This window comes from Fusarium subglutinans (genome assembly GCF_013396075.1).
Source record: "Fusarium subglutinans strain NRRL 66333 chromosome Unknown NRRL66333_c0000270, whole genome shotgun sequence".
NCBI classification, from domain to species: domain Eukaryota; kingdom Fungi; phylum Ascomycota; class Sordariomycetes; order Hypocreales; family Nectriaceae; genus Fusarium; species Fusarium subglutinans.
Genome location: NW_023502333.1, coordinates 25390 through 44599, shown reverse-complemented (window position 1 = coordinate 44599; position 19210 = coordinate 25390). Strand labels below are relative to the sequence as shown.

At 48.6% G+C, this 19210-nt stretch overlaps 1 protein-coding gene across 1 annotated transcript; it reads right to left on the bottom strand.

Annotated features, from left to right (window-relative positions):
* Positions 1 to 253: 253 nt before the first annotated feature.
* On the bottom strand, positions 254 to 15217 carry FSUBG_12479 (uncharacterized protein; the record flags this gene model as incomplete). The annotated part of the gene is made up of 6 exons (XM_036677271.1): positions 254 to 394; positions 447 to 13887; positions 13937 to 14854; positions 14913 to 14932; positions 15113 to 15133; positions 15188 to 15217. The coding sequence occupies 6 exons, from the start codon at positions 15215 to 15217 to the stop codon at positions 254 to 256; spliced, it is 14571 nt and encodes a 4856-aa protein (XP_036532052.1).
* Between the last annotated feature and the right edge of the window lie 3993 nt (positions 15218 to 19210).

The following is a 19210-nucleotide window of genomic DNA, read 5'->3' as shown; positions in this document are numbered from 1 at the left end:
CTTCTCTTAGCCCTTTGGGACTCTTTGTGACATTTCATATCGGTATGTGGTCCAACGGGGTATACAGGAGATCGATTAGATGCATCATGAAGGAGTCAGGCGTTTACCTAAGGATTGAAACTAGACAGAAACTTTTGTTATTTATTTGCATCAACGAAGGAATACATCTCTTGTGCTCAAAACATGACGTGTAGCTCTAGATACCGAAACGCCAGTCTAAACAGGATGGATTTCTTTATTTCCGCCGCCATGATCATTCGGTGGCATGTCTCAAGATGTCCGCGATACTGGAAGCTACAAGCACAGCCTCTTCTCGAGAGATCTGCTGCTGTGAGCCAAAAATACCAATGGCAAGACGTCCCTTATTGACGGAAGCCTCAACATCAACAGCCAGCTGTAACAATAGGGTTAGTAGCCATTTTTAGCTCGGAGGACCAGTAACTTACCGGGATGCCATTCACTGAAAAGCTTTCCTGATGAGCCGCCTCAAATTGAGCTGGCACGTGGTGGTGGTACGAGTTGTCAGCCATCTCTTGTGATAAAACTGTGACCGAGTTCTCTACTGAACCTGTATCGTCGGAGAAGCTCATGAAGTTGACAAATGATTTTACTTGTGCACCAGTCCATTGATCAATCTCCCAGAGACCGACGTTTGATCGTCCATCAGATGTAATCTGATGAATGTCTCTCTGGATATTCTTTGCAACAGAAGACAAAGAGAGTTCCTTGGGTGAGTCAACCCTCAAAGGAACAAGGTTCAGAGTCGGGTAGACCTGAGGGAGCCTATCGCTGGCCGCAGCTCGGTTGGCAAGATACATGCCAAATACCACTGACCCATTGTCTGGTGTGTTGTTTTGCGTGGCGAGGACTTTGGCATAAGCTGCAAAGAACCAAGACTGGAGTGAAATTCCAGACTGGGAAGAAATAGCCTGTATCTGACTGAGATCTGGTATAGCTGATTCGTTTAAGTAAGAAATTCGGGTCTTTACATCTGCTTGCGATTCAGCAGCAATCGAACTGGAAGAGGTGCCGTGTAAGTAGGCTTTCCAGAAAGCTCGTCTATCTTTCTGGGCTGCTTCACTAGCCTGACGGACTGCAAATTTCTTCCACTGAGTAAGCCCATTGTCCTCGACAGCGATAGAGCCATGTAGTAGTTGAGATAATCGTCGCAATAGGGCTGGAAGGCTGACTCCATCATACAGAGCGTGGTGGATCTGAAGTCTGAATGACCAGATGCAGTCTTCCTGGAGCGTGATGTGCGCTCTCACAAGTGGACGGGCAGCCTGAATTGACTGCTCATTAAGGGGGTCCTGAGTTAAGGAAAGCTTGTGGGATTTAAGCACAACCTGCAAAACCGGGATAGTTGGAGATTGGGTTGGAATGAAGCATGTGCGTAAGAGAGGTACTTCAGACACAAGTTTATCCCAGGCAGTCTGAATGCCGTTTAGATCATCTGAAGTTTTAATTTGGCATGGAAACTCGGGGAAAAATACAGAGCCCTCTGCCCTTTGCCATGCACCGAGCATGTAGACTTGCATTGGCAATGCAGGAAGTACTTCAACATCTCCTTTTGCTATTCCATGAGCGCGTAGTAGAACTTCAAGATCGATGTCGTCGGGTGGGGCCCATTCTTCGGTCAACTCCAGAGTCTCTGACGGTGTAGCTTGGGCTTGCGTGGCGCGTTGAGCCATTTCTGCAATGCTTGAGGATTTGACAAGATCTTGGGGGCGGAGGTTTATTCCAATCTTTCGCATGAGGGACGACACTTTGATGGCACTAATCGAATCGAGGCCAAGGTGGTACAGGTTGTCGGATATCCTGATTGAGGCAACGGGAACACACGAGACCTGGTGAAGAATGCTTCGGATTTCGGCTTCATTATGGGACCACTCCCGATCCTCTTCCGTTGGTAGATCTGTAGAATCAACTGGCACGGAACTGCTTCCATCGCCCAGTATGACAGGAGCCATACCGCAGATGGACACACCATGCTCTTCGAAGGATAGAATCTCCGGGCAGCCTGGCTGTATCAGGAAACCCATGACAGTATCTAAAGTCTCCAAAATACTTTCAGGTCCTCCGTCCCAGACATACTGGGGCTGAAGAGCGAGTCGCCATAAGAGAGTGTCAGACATTGCTTCAGCTTCCACGCAAAGGGGATACTCGGTGGCCGAAGACGCTTCAATGGATGTGAACAAGAGGCGATCTGATGATTCAGCTACTGGAGACTTTTGAAGGATGAACAAGGTATTGAACAAATCTTGTCCGTTGAGCTTTGTTGCTGATTGGGCTTTTCGAAGTGGATATTGCTGGGAGTCTCTGATATCGATCATGTTCTCCTCAAGATACCGCAGAAACTCCAACACTGAGCCGTGCAAAATACATCGCAGGGCAATTGTATTCATTGTTGGGAACGCGAGGTTGTCTGCCCCATCGAAATCCCGACCCGATAAGACTGTGCCAAAGAGGACATCGAGTTTCTTGGTTTGGCGTGCCAGTGTAATGGCCCAACAAGCTTGGCAGAGTACCTGCAAGCTTACAGAAAGTCTTTTGCAGGCGATTTCGATCTCGGGGAGGCCAATCTTGGAAGCGGACTCCAACCTTCGCAGGGTGTTCTCAGTTGGGCTGGGCAACGCTTCACTCAGAGGAATGATCGATGGCGAAGCATCTTCCAGATACTGTGTCCAAAAGTCCTTTGCCTTCTGGTTCGTGGATCCCAGTACCTTTATAAGGAATGGCTCTACTGGGGAGCGGGTAACCAGCCTTCCTTCTAATAGTTCCCGGAGATCCTGGAAGAGCAAACTTAGGGACCATCCATCGTAAAGAGCGTGTGCCATGGAAAGGACCATGTATCGATGAGAGCCCATATTCGCCAATTTCAACTGAACCAGGTGGCTTAATCCTGCTCCTTCCCTGGCCTTTGCAGTTGCTGCTGCGGTGAGTTGACGCAGCTCATCCAAGTTCTGAACTGTGGTAACTTCAATGTCGGCGTCAAAAGATTCTGCAATGACCTGGCAATACGTCATATCCAGGTTCTGCTGAGCGACCTGTACAAATCCTGTCCGCAGGATAGGTGTACGCTGAATCAATTCCTTCCAAGCGTCGACCAGTCTTGTAGTGTCAACATGATCGGACACTTGGAGAATGTCGTGATTGAAGTAGGATTCAAAGTCAGATTGGATCATCCCAGCCACCATTGACTCTTGGAGATGAGTGGGTGGAAGAACAGATTCGACGCGGCCCAGGTTCGCATCGACACTCTCAAGGTATTCGCGCAACCTAGTCTTGACCTGCAGCAGCGAAGCATCATCTGCAGAAGTTGGCGGTTTGAGAGAGAGATCACTCGAATCTGCCAGTATGTTGGCAATCGTCTTGTGGCGCATTATATGCGAAGGGGATAGATGAATTCCCCTCCTCCTAAGTGTGGTAGAAAGCTTGATTACATCAATGCTGTCGAGACCGAGTTCTAAGATCGACACATTTTCATCAAGGTCAGATGGGGCAGCATCTGCCAAGAAAGCAACTTCATTCCGAACCATTTGAGCTTCTTGACTCCATTCAAAATTGTCCGATTCGTGCGTTTGGATGCGTTCATTATTGGCGTCAGGGTTGCAGTTCTGCTCGGTTGCTGGGACGGGCACCTCGCTCTCTGGTGAGCTTGCAGCTAAGCTTGTGAAGTGCTCAATGTCATCAAGCAAACCATTCAGTACTTGTGAGGACGCGATATGTCCTTGTGCGACAAGAGTGAGTCGAAGATTGCCCGAATAACCGTAGACCGCTTCTAGCGCAAGAGGGTAATCGGGCGTTGCTGGACTACCCGCAATATCAAAAAGGAGGCTGTTCTCATTGGCAACGGTCACTTCCTCGATCTGGAAGGTAAAGAGGCTGTCAAACAATGCCTTGCCCTTAGAGCACCACTTCTGGATGTCCTTCAAAGGAACGTGTTGGAAATCGAGAACTGATGCATTGAAGTCATGGCAGCGCCGGAGTAGGGACTGCCAGCTTTCGTGGTGGGTTGCTCGACAATAGAAAGGTACGGTGTTGAAAAGAGGGCCGATGGTGTTCTCGATCCCAGGGAGGTCGATGGCTCGCCCAGATACAACTATACCAACGGTAGGCTGCTGCTGCGTAAAATTTTGCAGAACAGAGGTCCATAGCGCCATGACAACAGCCTGAAGCGTGACATTCTGAGATGAACGGATCGCCTCAAGACTTGCGGTCGACATTTCCCGCTCAGCGACGGCTACAGCGTCCGGTTCGCCATTCCCATGTGCCTGGATTGAAACAGGGGTCCAGCCTTGTAGTTGTTGCTCCCAGAAACCTCTACAGTTATCATATTTTGCCAGAGGACCATAACTCAGAGTTTCAAGAAATGAAGGAGCATCAGGTGCGTCAACACCTGAATAATTCGCCGCGACCCGCTTCATCATGAGATCAAAACTGTTACCATCATAAAGTGCATGGAAAATATGAACAGTAAGCAGCCTAGATGTCGGTGTCTCAACATAGATGAATAGTAAAGGCTGTGTGATAGAGGACTCGTTCCGCTGGATCCAATACTTCTTCTGCTCTGCAAGATATGCAGAAATCAAATCATCCGATTGAACAGTGTAGGCTTCCCAAGCCAAGGTAGATTTTCGCACGGCGGCTTGCACGAAGCCATTCGAGGTGGGTATGAAGACAGTTCTCAGGATACTCTCTGTTAGTACCAAGTCGTCCCATGCCTTTTGCAACTTGCTTATGGACGTAGTCTCATGGAGCTTCAACTCAAAAGTATTAAAGTAAGCGCCGGGCTCGCTGCTAGTTAATGACCGAGATATGATACCTTCTTGTAACGGCGAGCATGGGGCAACATATTCGACATCAGCTGGCTCGACATTAAGAAGGCGGCAGACCATGCCACGGTGCCGATGGCCATGTGCCTGGATAGACTGCTTCACCTCTCGCACAAGTTTCTCTTGTCGATTTGAGGTGTTCTTGGCCAAAGAGTTGGCAAGATCGCCAATGATTGGGTTTTTAAGCAACAAAGCAGGGGATGCTGCTTTGAGGCCGCGGGATTTGAGGAGGGAGGAAAGTCTGAGGGCCGTGATTGAGTCCACGCCAACGTCAAAGATGCTTGTCGATGACGACAGATCATTTTTGCTCATGTTGTTGAACTGCGCAATACTTTCAAGTAATTGACCAACTATCTTCCGGCCCCCCTGTGAAACAGGTATTGTTGTGGTATGGGAAAGCTCCAAGAGCTTATCTGGTGCAAGTTCGCCGAAAAGTCTTTTCAGATCCTTAATTTCTGCCTTGTTGTTTGAGGAAAGGGGAATGTATGGAAGTGACAGGATGTATGTTGGTACCATGTACCCCGGAAGTTTGGCACGGCATGCTTCTTTTGCTTGCGCAGCAAGGCCCTCCTGATCCATCAGAATCTCAAGGGGGCCATTTTTAGACTTTTTGTCAACGATGAATGTGACCAGAACATCCTTGCCACTACTTCCATGTCGAGCCACAATAGTTGCGGCGTCGTGAATATCGACAACGTCGGTACGGATGATATGATTGATCTCGGCGATTTCAAGTCGCTGGCCGCGAAGCTTGACTTGGTCGTCAGCCCGACCGAGAAAGTCAAAACACCCATCATGGAGCACGCGGACGAGATCACCTGTCCTGTATACTCTCTCATTGAATTCTTCAAGTGTAGGAAACCGCTCTGCTGTAAGTTCTGCTCTGTTGAGATAACCCTTGCCCACTAGTTTCCCTGACACGCAAAGCTCTCCAACGCCACCGCGGAAGACTGGCCTGTTAGTGTTTTGTTTGAACACAAAGGAACCAACATTGGGGAACTGCTTTCCGATGTTGCTAGGGCGGCCGTTTTTGGGCACACGCTGAAACATAGTGACACCAATAGTGGCCTCGGTAGGACCGTATGCGTTGTAAATGACAGCTCGGGGTCCCCAAACGTCAAGAATCTCCTGTTTGAGCTGTTCGCCGCCTGTAATGAACACACCACGGCAGAGACTGGGAACTTCATCAGGATGTGTGAGCCGCGCAAGACTTGGAGTTAGATCAATGTGTGTAATTTCGAGCCTATTGATAGCTGCTGTCAAGTCATCCAGTATGAGGTCTTTGGGTGCAGCAACGACGGCCATTCCCACGGACCAGCTCCAATACTGCTCGAGGACGGAAACATCAAAATGAAGAGCAGCGAACTGAAGCCAACGTGAATCTTCATCCCAGTGGCCTTTGAAAAGTTCCTGGAACGCCATCATTGCCTGAACAGCGTTCTCGTGAGTGATCTCACAGCCCTTTGGCGTTCCTGTTGTCCCAGATGTATAGAGGCAATAACAGGTATCTGATGGAGAGATGTTGGGGTGTAAGACGACATGCTCGTTGGTGTCGTTCAAAACCGTAGTTTCAATTTCCATGACCGTGGTTTTTGCTTCGAAATCAAGACCCTTCGAGCTCCTTGTTAGCAGGCAAGGTGCTTTAGAATCTTCGATGATGAACTCCTTCCTCGCCCTTGGTGCAGAGGGATCCAGGGCGACAAACGAGCACCCAGCCTTTAGAATGCCCAGGATTGAGAAATATGCCTCGGGGCATTTGTCAAAGTGTACGGCAACAATGCCGCCTGGAGAGACCGTCTTTTGGAGCATGTTGGCAACTTTGTTACCCATGCAGTCAAGCTGACGATAGTTCCATTGTTGCTTGACACATGCATCTCCCTCGAACTCTGATACAAACTCGAGAGCAATTTTCCCCGGATGAGAAACTGCTCCCTTCTCGACAAATTGGTGTAACAGCTGAACGGGGGTGTCTAGTACCGGGGCAGATGCAGGAAATATCGAATACAGGGATAAATAATCCTTCATCATTTCATCCTCAAAACCAGCAGCATTGCAGACGATATGGGTTAGTGAAGCATCGAACTGCTTCATCAACAGCTGTGCTTGTTCACGGGGGAGGACGTCGCTGTAGTACGTTGTGCATAAGCGAATTTGGTCATTGTCCATGGGTTCAATCTCCAATGAGACTGGATATTCGACTTTGGCTTCTTCGTTGACCAGCTTCCACGGTACAAATGAAGTGCTATGGTCTGGCATTTTCTGGTACGCAATGAGAGTGTCGAATATGGGTCCTGCGGGGTGACCTAGCCATTTCTGCACTTGACTGAGCGGCGAGAATTGGTACTTGTGAAGGTGCTGATTGTAGCTCATCATGTAGCTGACCAAGTCAGCATTAGACGAAACGTTGCTTGCCACAACAGGCACTGTGTTGAGGCATGGGAACGCGACATCCTTGGTCTCATCAATGGTTCTTCCAGAGAGCGCAACACCAAAGACAACCGACTCTTCTCCCAAATAAGATGCTAGTACTCGTGTCCAAGCGGCTTGTATGGCCGCTTGGATTGTGATATTTGAGGCTTGAGTCGCTGCCCTGAGTTTCGTGGATGACAGTGATCCAAACATCGAGTCAGCCAGCACTTGTCGTTCTTCAACTCGCAAAGATGTCATAATTGGAAACTTGTTAACAACAATCTTGCTGGCTTTAGCCTCCCAGAATTCCTTCTCTTTAGGTTTGTCATTGAGTGCCATTCCCAGAATGGCTGATACCGCAGGCTCGATGGTCGGAGGCCGGGGTAGCTGATTGCCCTGGACTAGTTGTGAAAGTTCATCAAGCATCAGGTAAAGTGTGGGCGCGTCGTAGAGAGCATGGTGAATGATGAGGCTCATGGTATTGGTTCGCGATGATCGAGCCAAGATCACTCTCCAAGGGGGGTGGTGCAGCGAAGAAAGCATCGATTTGCTGGCATCAGCCTTGATCTGAATGAGGTCGGCCTCTTCGTCTCCAACCAAGTGCAGATGGTTTATAGTCGTCTCTGTTGATCCCTCTTCATACCTTACCATAGCAAAAGAGGATTCTGCATGTTGCACGGGGACAAAGCCAGTTCTCAGCATAGGATGTCGTTGTTGAAGCAGCTGCCAAGCCCTTTCCAGGTTCGCCACTTGGACATCTTCCGTCACTATATACCTCACTGCGTTGAGGTAGTTGTCACCTCCAGACTGAATGAAGGATGCCAGCATAGCAGACTGGATAGGCGTGCATGGTAGGACTGCCTCGACTTTGACTGGTTGAGGAAGTTGATAAACAACCTCTGTGAGGACTTGTCGTGAAAATTTGTCAAGATCGTACTTCAGTGCATACCCAACATCTGCTCTCGATGAATTTTCCAGTAGCTTTGCGGCTATCTTGGAGCAACTTGGGCATTCAATCACATCAGAGGCCGATACAACGAAACCGCGCTGGCGAAGAACCGAAGCCACCTGCACAGCGTTGATGCTGTCGAGGCCCAGCTGGAAAATGGTTGTGCGGCGTTGTATATGCTGATCGCTCACCCCTGAAAGGATAGCCAGGACGTGTCTAACTTGTAACTCAACCTCGCTCCATTCTTCTTTTTTGTTCGAAATAGTCACTGTTGTATTTTCTTTTTCGGTTCGAGGTACGAGTTGGTCTATTATTGACCTGAGGGCATCGGAGAGATCCTTCTTGTTCAATGAACTGGCATGAGGAGTTGTCAGAATGGCTCGTAACGTAAGTTTGAAAATATCAGCCATAGCCGTGGCAACTTCCTCAGTGATAATACTCATGTCCCTATGAAGATTGACAACTAGTGAGTTCAACCCAGGGCAAGGGACGATTTCGCACACCAAGGGGATATCCATATCTCCAGAATCTCCTTCGAGTGTCCAGACGTTCTTGTCGATGTCCTGTAATGGCATTTGCAGCAGTAGAAGCGTATCAAATATATGCTTCCCAGTGCGATTGATGCTGCGCTGGATAAGCCTCAGGGGAGTAAATTGATACGGAATAAGCTCTGTGTTCAGTTTCTGGAGGTGTTTGACTAGATCAAGATTACTTGATGCTTCTGGAAAGTCGACGCGCACAGGAATCGTATTGAAACATGGTGCAATGAGTCTTTCAAGGCCTTCAATGTCAAGAGTACGGCCGCTGACAACATTTCCAAAACACACGTCTGTACGACTGTATGCGGCTGCAAGAACAGTGGCCCAGCTTGCTTGGCAAACCGAAAGGAGAGTTGACCCGAGATCTCGAATACGCAACTGCAAATCGCTGAGAGGGATGTCCATAGATGTGGTGCAGGTGCTCTGGTCAACTTGACTCGTGGTTGTCTGGGGAAAGATTGCAGATGGTTTGTAGTTCTCAAAGTGCCGTTGCCAAAATTGTTCTACATCATTGGGCAAGCGAGTGGATAGTTTCAGAAATTGACTATAGGGAACTGTCGGTGGTAATTCCTCGCCAACAGCCAATGCTTCTACCTCCTTGAGAAGTCGTTCCATTGCCACACCATCGTAGAGTGCGTGATGGCAGATGAATGACAAAAACTCAGACCCACGGTATCTCAGTAGCGCTAGAGATATAGGTGGTGTTCTTGAATCGACAGGATCAGGGAGAGATTTGAGATGTTGTTCAATAGCCCCATCGAAAGACAATTCATTGACATCGAACGTCTTCCATGGTATTTCCCAGCTCTCAAGGACGATCTGAGCAATGGCACGTCGGGAATCTGTGGTCGCCGCAAAGCAGGTCCGAAGAATATCATGCCTATACGACATGGTTTTCCAGTATGATCTCATGGCTCCAGAGCTAGTGGTCAGACGGAGGAGCACCTTGTTATAGTAACCCCTTTGGCCGCGAGAAAGCATCGCCTCCTGTAAGGGGGTACATGGCAAGATCTCACCAATGATCTTTGCCTCTTTAGCAAACTCCTTTTTCATCGAGTCAACAAAGGCGGCGGGGAAAAGGCTTTCAAGACTATCGACTAGGGTTTCCTCTTGTTGTGATGTCTTTCCATCCAGATATCTCGCCAACTGCGCAACAGTTGGGTTGCGAAGAATCTCAGATACAGCAACTCGAGAACCAAGTTTCGAGCTGAGATTGCGTGCTAGGTCGATGGCAGATATAGAGTCTATTCCGAGAAGAGCAAAGGGTGACCATCTGCCAAAGTCATTCCTGGTTACATTCGCAGACTCCGCAAGGGTATCTGCGATTTTCAAATCTGACTCGGTCCAATCACCCTCATTTTGAGTGTCCAAGGACATTCTAGAGGCCTCTTCGAGATAATCCATACCCAAGCTGTTAAAGCAGTCACGAAGTCGACGTTCATCTATCTTTCCACTCGAAGTCATGGGTATTGATGAGATTGGGATGAGGTAAGTGGGGACCATGTAGCTCGGCAATCGCGATTTCAGGTGTGCGAGCAGGGACTGATGAGTTTCGCTGTTGATTTTCAACACATGAAAGCTAGAAGCATCATGATTCTGAACGAAGAAGAGGGATAGTTGCTGGGAGGAAGTCTCTCCGCGCTGCACCAATACTGTAGCAGCTGAGGATGCCAGACCGCTCGAGGTCGCCATGCTGTTGATCTCAACAACTTCGATTCGCTGGCCTCTGAGTTTGACTTGGTCATCGATGCGACCAAGTATCATCAGGGAACCGTCAGGAAGCATGCGACCCATGTCTCCAGATCTATAAAGTCTTCCGTACTGCCGATGTTGAATGAACTTTTGGGATGTGAGCTCTGGCTTGTTGAGGTAACCTCTAGCGACCTGGGCACCTCCAAAACAGAACTCGCCGACCCAATTAAGGGGCACTACGTCAGAACTTTCTGGAGAGAGTACCACAACAGAGGTGTTAGGAAACACGTGCCCTAAGTGCTCAATATGGTCATCTGCTGTCATTTTCTTCACTGTGCAGATATTTGTGGTTTCCGATGGTCCGTATCCCTGCCACAAATGGCGTTGCCATTTCTCATGAACAGATTGTGTCATGGGTTCTCCGGCAGTCACAAGAAATTCCACGCCGGGTACATTATTAGGGTTGACGATGTTGGCAACTGTTGGTGTCATGCTGAGGTGGGTGATGCCAAGTTCACGTATTGAGCGCTCGATGTCTTCCAAGATTGTGTCATTTGTCCCTGAACACAAACACATCCCTGCGTACCACGTATAAAATATCTCAAATACTGACACATCGAAGGCTTGAGAGCATGCTTGCAGAAGACGACCCTGTGAATTGAGACACTTGGGATACAGTGCCTCAAGATGCTCAATATTTGCAGCAATACTATGTTGCTGAATTGCAACACCCTTTGGGGTTCCTGTCGTGCCTGACGTGTAAATCACGTACGCTAGTCGAGTCCCATCAACTTCAACGTCCAGATTGTCCGTGGAAATGTCAAGGAGCGAGTTGGTATCGACAGTTATCGTAGAAAGCTCGGACAGAGATGGGCATTGATTACGAGACACGTTATCAACAACGCAATGCTCAGTATGGGCTTGCTGTAGGATCTCACTGATGCGAGCACGAGGCGTTGAAGGAAGAATTGGTAGATATCCACAACCACACTTGATGATGCCCAGAATCGATGCGTACAACGTTGGTGACTTTTCCATCACAATAGCCACTACTTCGCCAACCCTGACACCACTGCAATGTAGATATCTTGCGATTTGATTTGCCACTGCGTTGAGCTCTTGAAATGTCCATTTCGTCTGGTGGCCACCGTCCAAAGAGTGAGTAAACAATAGAGCATCCGAGTCCGGAGTTTGAAGCACAACTTCTTCAACAAGTCGCGCTAAATCAGGGGTTTTCTGCGGTATGGTAGGCCGAATGTTGTGGATGGACGGGCTACAGCTTATCTCCTTCAGTGTCGTTTTGACCTTAGTGGTAGGATTCTCCAGCATAGAGACAATCAATAATTCAAGCTGATTCGCCATATGCTCCGCCGTCTCTGGTGGCACGAAGGCCTCAAGATATGTAACTTGAAGCTCAAATCCATCTTCTGTTGGCTCAACTTCAAACACCATCGGTGTCTCTAGTCGATCCAGATGACTCGTCTCTCTCACAACGTTCTGCGTCCGCTCCGAGCTGGCGAGAGATTCCTGGTATACAAAAAGCACATCGTAGAGGCTTTCGCCGGGTTGTACTGCGACCAGCTTTTTGAGCTCTGACAATGAAAGTGTACAATGATGCATAATTCCTCTGTTACTTGAGTGTATGCTATTAAGCAGGTCGACACATACGGATACGTTGTCTAGATCGACTCGAACAGGGAGGGAGGCAATGCATGGTCCAATTACTTGCTCAATGCCTCCTAAAGGAACCGTCCTCCCAGAAGTTACTGAGCCAATCGTGATATCACGCATTCCTGTGATCCCTGACCACAGCAGAGCTAGTGAGGCCTGGAAGATCACTTGAGGGCTGCAGCCAAGCTTCTGCATTCCCGTATCAACCCTACTTCGAGAGAGAGACAATCGTCTCCTGATTGATAGGCTTCGGTTTGATCGCATCACCTGACTGCGTAACTTGGGCAATGGCGATCGCTTCCATCCTGCGAGATGTTCCGTCCAGAATACTCGGGTGGCATCGCCTGTTTGCATGCCATGGTAAAATCTTACAAGTTCCCGGAAAGAAGGGCGCTGAGATACTTGTTGTCGCAGGAGCAGTTTGGACCAATCAGAAAGAAGAATATCCATAGACCATCCATCATATAGAGAATGATGCAGTTGCAAGAGAACATGGACCCTATCTTCTATTGGACTTCGCTGGATCTGGAGCATCAAGGGAGATATGAAGTCCTGCGATGAGGAGAGGCACAGTCGTTTTTGAAACTGGTCGACAACGCAGATCTGTTCGGGTCGGAGTTCCCGCTGGAAAATCATAACAAAGTTACCTTTTACAGCTGCAAACCCCGCACGCAGAATTTCATTCTGCTGTGAAAGTTCTCTGAAAGTCTCTGATATATGATCGATGCCATAACCTAGCGGGATACTAAGCTCAAGTTCGTTGCAATAAGTTGTTGGGTTCCGTGCAGTCTCAGCTAGCATAGCTGCTTGAAGAGGCGTGCATGGTACAACGTCCTCGACTGAGCCACGAATTCGAGCCAAGTTGGCGTCTTGTCGTACAATATCCTCAAAGTCTAATGAAAGATCTCTTGACGGTTGTTGAGGGTTGTCTATATCGCATTGCGACTGCCTTCGGATGGTAGAAATAATTTCAGACGCAGTTTTCATTGTGAGAAGAGCTGTTGAGTCTATCCCAAACCCAGAAGTCCGAAGGGCAGAGGCCAACTTGATTGCTTTGAGGGAATCCATTCCAATCAAGGCTAGAGGAGTCGACTTATGGATTTTGAAATTCAAACTCTGAGACACAACTGCTAGAACCTCTGATTCCATTGTGTCAACCGGTACGGAGCCCAAGATGCTCTCTGACATGTCGGCTTTGCGTTGTTCGTACTCTGCTTTGAGCCTCTTCCGGTCAACCTTGCCACTGGGTAATCTTGGAAATTCTGCCATCAAGACAACTTCTCCAGGAACCATGTACTGCGGTAGCCAATCTTTGCAATGCTTCAAAATAGCAAATTCAGTCACTCCTTCGTCGACGGCACAGAACACTATCAGGATAGATTGTACTATCGCTGCCACAGCGCTGTGACATCCTGAGGTTCGAAGGACGGCCTGCTCTACCTCCCCCAACTCCAAACGTTGTCCCCTCAGCTTCACTTGGCCATCTGATAATCGACCGAAGCATTCAAGTTTTCCATTTGGCAGTAAGCGAGCTTTGTCCCCCGTACGATAGATGCGCCCAAACGGCGAATCAAGGAAGACTGAATCTGTTTGCTCCGGTCTGTTGATGTAGCCAGTAGCTAACTGGTAGCCACCCAAAGCCAACTCTCCAACTTCTCCTTGGGGAAGAATTTTAATTTCAAACTCGTGGCTATCTGACTCTGGAATCTCGATAATGAAGCACGACACTGTATCGAGGGGTACACCAATATTGCCCGTCGAGGAATCAGACGAGAATGCAGTTTGAAGAGTGCTAACATTGGTCAGAGTTAGGTTCGCTGAGAAATAGTTGAGAATCTTACCAGTGGATTGTGGCTTCAGTTGGACCATACATTGCCCAAAGCATGCTCGGCCTTTCATTGTCCCCTCCGAATTCCTCAACTACAGGGGCATTGAGCATTTCTCCAATTGTCAAAAGCAACTTGAGGTCTGGCGCACTTTCTCTTCGGCGCAACAGGCTTCCAGCGACTGTTGGTGTGAGTTCACAGGCATCCACTCTCATAGCGCGTAGCACGCCAGGAAGGTCGTCTAACATCTCAGCCCGCCGAACACTAACGAGAGTAGCACCTCGAAAGAGTGGGAAGAATATTTCGAAGACTGAGACATCAAATGTCGGTGCTGCAAACTGCAGGAAGCGTGAGAATGGTGGGATATGTCTATCATGGGCAATAAGAGCTTGCGATGCAGCATCGTGCGAAATTCCCACCCCTTTGGGAGTTCCTGTTGATCCTGATGTATACATGACATAGGCTAAATCTTCTGGTCGAGGGACTCTATGTCTGAGCTCGACTCTTGGAGATCGAGAAAAGCTTTGATATTCTTCATTCTCATCAACGATGATTATAGTTGCACCGGTGTCGTAGGGTATTCCAGATGCCAGTTCTTTCGTGGTTAAAACCACTGTTGCTGAGACATCGTCAAGAATGAATCTGACGCGTTCCGGCGGCGCGTCAATATTGAGAGGACAGAAAGCCCCCCCGGACTTTAAAATGGCCAGCAGTGAGATGTATAGAAGAGGGGATTGGTGAATGAGCACAGGAACAACAAACTGTCCAGTGACATTCCCTGATGCTGTTGTTATGCGAGTCGCCATAGACGCTGCAGCTTCATGAAGCTCACTGTAGGTCAATGCAGATTGCCGACCATTACTCATATGGTCCAGGGCTACGTGTTGGCCCGGCTCCTTCACCAGTTGGTGTAGGAGGCTTGGTCCAGGCAGCCTGGAAGGCCGGGCATTAAGGATAGACAGTCCTGTCAAGTCCATAGTTCTCTAGTTACACCTCTGGTGGTTCGGTGGTCTGATAGCGTGTTAGTTAGAACAATAGCGTTTCCGGGCAATCAGTGTAATGGATAGTGATAATGGGGAGGGTGGTTTCGATGGGCAAATGGCACCAGTAACAATCAGAGCCGGCGACAATACCGGTGACGTTGAAGGTGTGCACTCGGAGTAGAAGATATGGCCCTTTTAGGGAACGCACTGGTCCGCCAAAAGCCTCATCCTGGGGCATTAATTACAGGCCAACATGCTATTAGCTAAAACTGTGTGGACTAACATCAGACTGCTTTGATCGCTTCACGACCATGCGGAACCAAGTCTCGGAGGATGTACACGCCAGCCGGGGTCCAAAACACGGGAGCTGCGAATTGGAATGGCGGCAAAGTAAACGGACGCATGCCGTATTAGAATCGGCGGCACAATGATTCGTCAAAGGCAAGCTCGAGGCGTGGATGGTCGTGCAAAGTGGTTCACCTGGTCCAAGGGGGGCGTGCGGAAGCAGCTGTATTCCAGCCTGTCAGCGTCGAGTAATTACTCATCGGCTCATGAAGATGACAGGGACAAGTAAGATCCGGTTGTGAGTGCTGTCGGTGGGTGGGTAGTAGGCAGCTATTATTTGAAAGGGTGGGCTGGCAAGACATGCCCCCGGACAGATTAAAACCGCGACCCATGATGAATGATGTGGTGCAGTCAGGATTGAAGTGCAATGGTGTGAGCCGAGATACCTGCATTGCCGTTTTGGGCACATCTATGGTGGACCTCCGGCCGTGGCTGGCGTGGGGAGCAAGACAACCTCGTTGGTCTTACGCCAAACCCGCACCAGGATATGGCCCATGTACGTGGGATAGTGGTGCTTTTATTCAAACGGCGCAATGTCTCACAGGACGCCTGAGTTTCGGCGTCAAATGAGCAGTGGAGCGAGCAGCCGCTCAGAATAGATTGCGTCACGACTCGGTTTATGTAAAGTTGGGCTTGCTATTGTGGCGCAAAAAGTTCACTTGAACATCGACAATAAACCTATTCAACCTCCTGGTTCAACAAGAGCACAGTCTCGTATGTAACTTCAAGCGAGGATGAATTTCCTGCCAAGGGTCAATTCTCATGGGCACTATGGATTACAAAATCCATTGATCCATATTGGGTAATTTGGTTGATCATAACTGCGAATCAGATCGGCAAGCCAGCCCCAAAAGGAAAGGCCAATTTCTCTTGGCATCTGAGGAGGCTCGATGTAAGGTTCAACGGCCCCAGGGTGCCTGGCAAATGATTACGTGAAGGCTTATGGCGGTTATAAGGTAAAATAAATTGCTGCATGTGACACGCTGCGCTAGAGGAATTCTCGAAAGTAGGCACAACGTAGAGATTGTGGCTGACAAGAGCAACCCGAAAGACGGCATGCGGGTTGAGGGTTTGAGTGTCGATATCGGAGTTGCTTTTGGTTACTCAAGCAAGGGATCCTCGACGGGTCGACCCGCGATAAAAGGGGACCCCCAACTTGACAACTGGCTTTCGGCCTTACTACCCAATGTCTAGACGCGTTGTCTAAGTCATAGAGTAGACTCGTCTGGGAGAATGGCATGGGAGCTTGAACACTTGTTGGTCCAGGTATCCATCCGTCCTCCCGTAAGCTATCGCCCACAATGAATCTTGTAAACCGCATGGTTACTAAGTAGACTCATGCAGGTTGAGTCACAGGGTGATGAGATCAGGCAAGATCGAAGCAAGTATGTGGAGGGCATTTTCAATACCCAAGGGCAATGGCGGGAGAGGGTTATACACGTGGGATGACAATGATCAAGACACCATGATGGTGAGACGATATTAGTCAACGTGGGAGTTTTCCGGAGATATTGACGTTTCCCGGTATGAGAGAGGGGGAGAACAAGCTAGAGGGGTTTTGAAGGGCATGGCATGTGCATTGATTGAGATTAAGAGAACGCTGTAAGTCGTTTTACCTTGTCTACGAGATGGGGGTTGGATTGGTGAGGATGATGAAACCATCAACAGCGTGAATGTGCCACGCAGGGCATTGGATGAGGAAAGGCTGTGACGACTGGCCAGAGGAAGTGATAGACCAAGATCGGGACAATTAGGTGGTGGAAACAGCTGTGCCTATGGTTCAGGCGAAGCAGAGGTTGAGCGAAGTTGGAATCGGAACCAGGAAGAGAGGTACTCCATGAGGGCAAACCCCAAACTGACTGGATGGGAAAACGCATATTGGGTCGGCGTAGGCTCGGATTCCCGAAGGGATAGTGGATTGGGAGAAGAGCGAAGCTAATGACAACGGCAGCACGACGCTGAAACGAATAAAGCGGAAAGGAGCAGTGCGGACACCGAGCCGAGATTATGGAGAAATGCCAGACCCGTCAGGTTCATATCACCTTCCAGATTGTCGCCTGCGATTGTGACAGCCAGGTTGACGGCTACCGTACCTCCGAGAGCACAGCACGAACGAAACGACAGGCTTGCTGCCGAGTCAGAATCGCCACAGGCGGAGTGATTGATCCCGTTGCGGCTTTAATGAAGCAAACGGGCCATGTTGAAGGTGATGATGCGATGCCTGATGAAGCGGACGGCCCTGACGTTTGATGGTGCAGGTGGAGAAATGGAAGGGAGGGTGTGCGCTACCTAACTATGACCAACCACTAACTTAGTTACCTACCTAAGGTACCTAGGTAGGGGAGGAAAGGAAGTTCAGGACCTTGATTCTAAGTGACAAAAAGACTTAGCCAGTTTTAGCCTAAGCTTGGGCACTCTTTACCAAGTTTATTTTAGCACTCTCTTCTAAAGTCTTATGTTTTCTTGCTCCCCGAGGCTACTGCTCGTCGCAATTGGTCAATGCACTCATCATTCATCGACTGAAAGCCCAAAGCTTACTACCTACCCTAAATGGATGTTTTTAAATATTAGATCTTGACGTTAATTCTGTTCTGGTGTTTAAATATTCTCTTATTCTGTGTGAGACAATATAGCTGCTATTTTCTCTGCTATGTGCCTGCGCATTGATTAATTCCCGTTCATGCTCGTCGAAAATTTTCAAGTCCTGCGACAACTGCAGTTTGCGTTTATTTTTTCAGTATTAACAAGTGCTAAAAGGGCTCGCCGATCTTCTGATCCCGGATCTAATCAGATAATCTAATGTACCTCGTAAACCGAAATGATGTACTCTCACCTAGCCCCCCATGTACCTGCCAGTTCAACGTCGCTCGCTTCGAAAACTTCCGGTCTAGGTACTAATCCAGGATTTACAGATACCTTGCAAGCAAACCGGGCTCATGCCCACCTGATTGAGGTATGTTTTTCAATTGTAATGCAGGAAGTCAAGAAAGTCTTGTTAATATATTTCGTTAATTATAAAATCTTTTAAAACTACTAACCCGACCACCACATGTAGGTAGGGTAAGTTAAAAATCCCCCCTAAACATTGGTAGCCGGTAGAAACTTTTCGAGCAGCCTGTGACGTAGGTGTAATGCTCCCCCAAGTCTAGGGGGCGGCTCAGATGAGCTACGGTGTCAACCAAACCTGCAAACTTACCACACTCATTGTGCAGAAAAAAGCCAACATTCGGATTTGAACGAACCTCGTATGCTTCATATGCATTCATTCCCATGTTTAAATTCCAGCTAGAGTACCTATGCATTGCCATAGTATCATTCTAGTCTGATCTCGGCAAGGCAAAGCGGCTTCTCCTACTGTAATGGATAACTAGTGCTTTTGCCCGTAAATTTCTGCTTTTTCTTACAAGAAGCTTTGCCTCTCACGTGCATGGTGACAGAAGCGCTTAAGGTGTCTGGTTGTGGCATGGGTTTCTACTGATGATTGCTGGGATAATTTGACGACATGAGGGAGGCTACTACTGTAGGTACTACTTGGACCCTCGGACACAAGATCGCAAACGGGTACGAGATCCTTTGATGTACGAACCAACCGTGAGACCAGATACTGCCGGAGCGTTGGCTTGTTTGGTGTTCTAGATCACAGCACGGAAAAGTATCACGAAAACAGGGGTCCAACAGGGCGAAGAAAAAGCAACATTGTCACCCGCAATTGGCATCATCTTACGGTTTTGCCGATCATATCGAGCCATACTACGGGTATTCCCAGAGTCGTGTCGTCCCATGGTTGCATATCTGCTCTCCATGATTTCTGTCGTTGCAACATCGATGCTGGCGTATCCCAGCTGTATGGATTACATCGGAAAGCACCGTTCGGTCTGAGAAGCCTTCTCCGGTGCATTTGCATCTAATCGATCAGTCAATCGATGGCCCTCTGCAAAATTATTACCCGCTAGCCCGATTA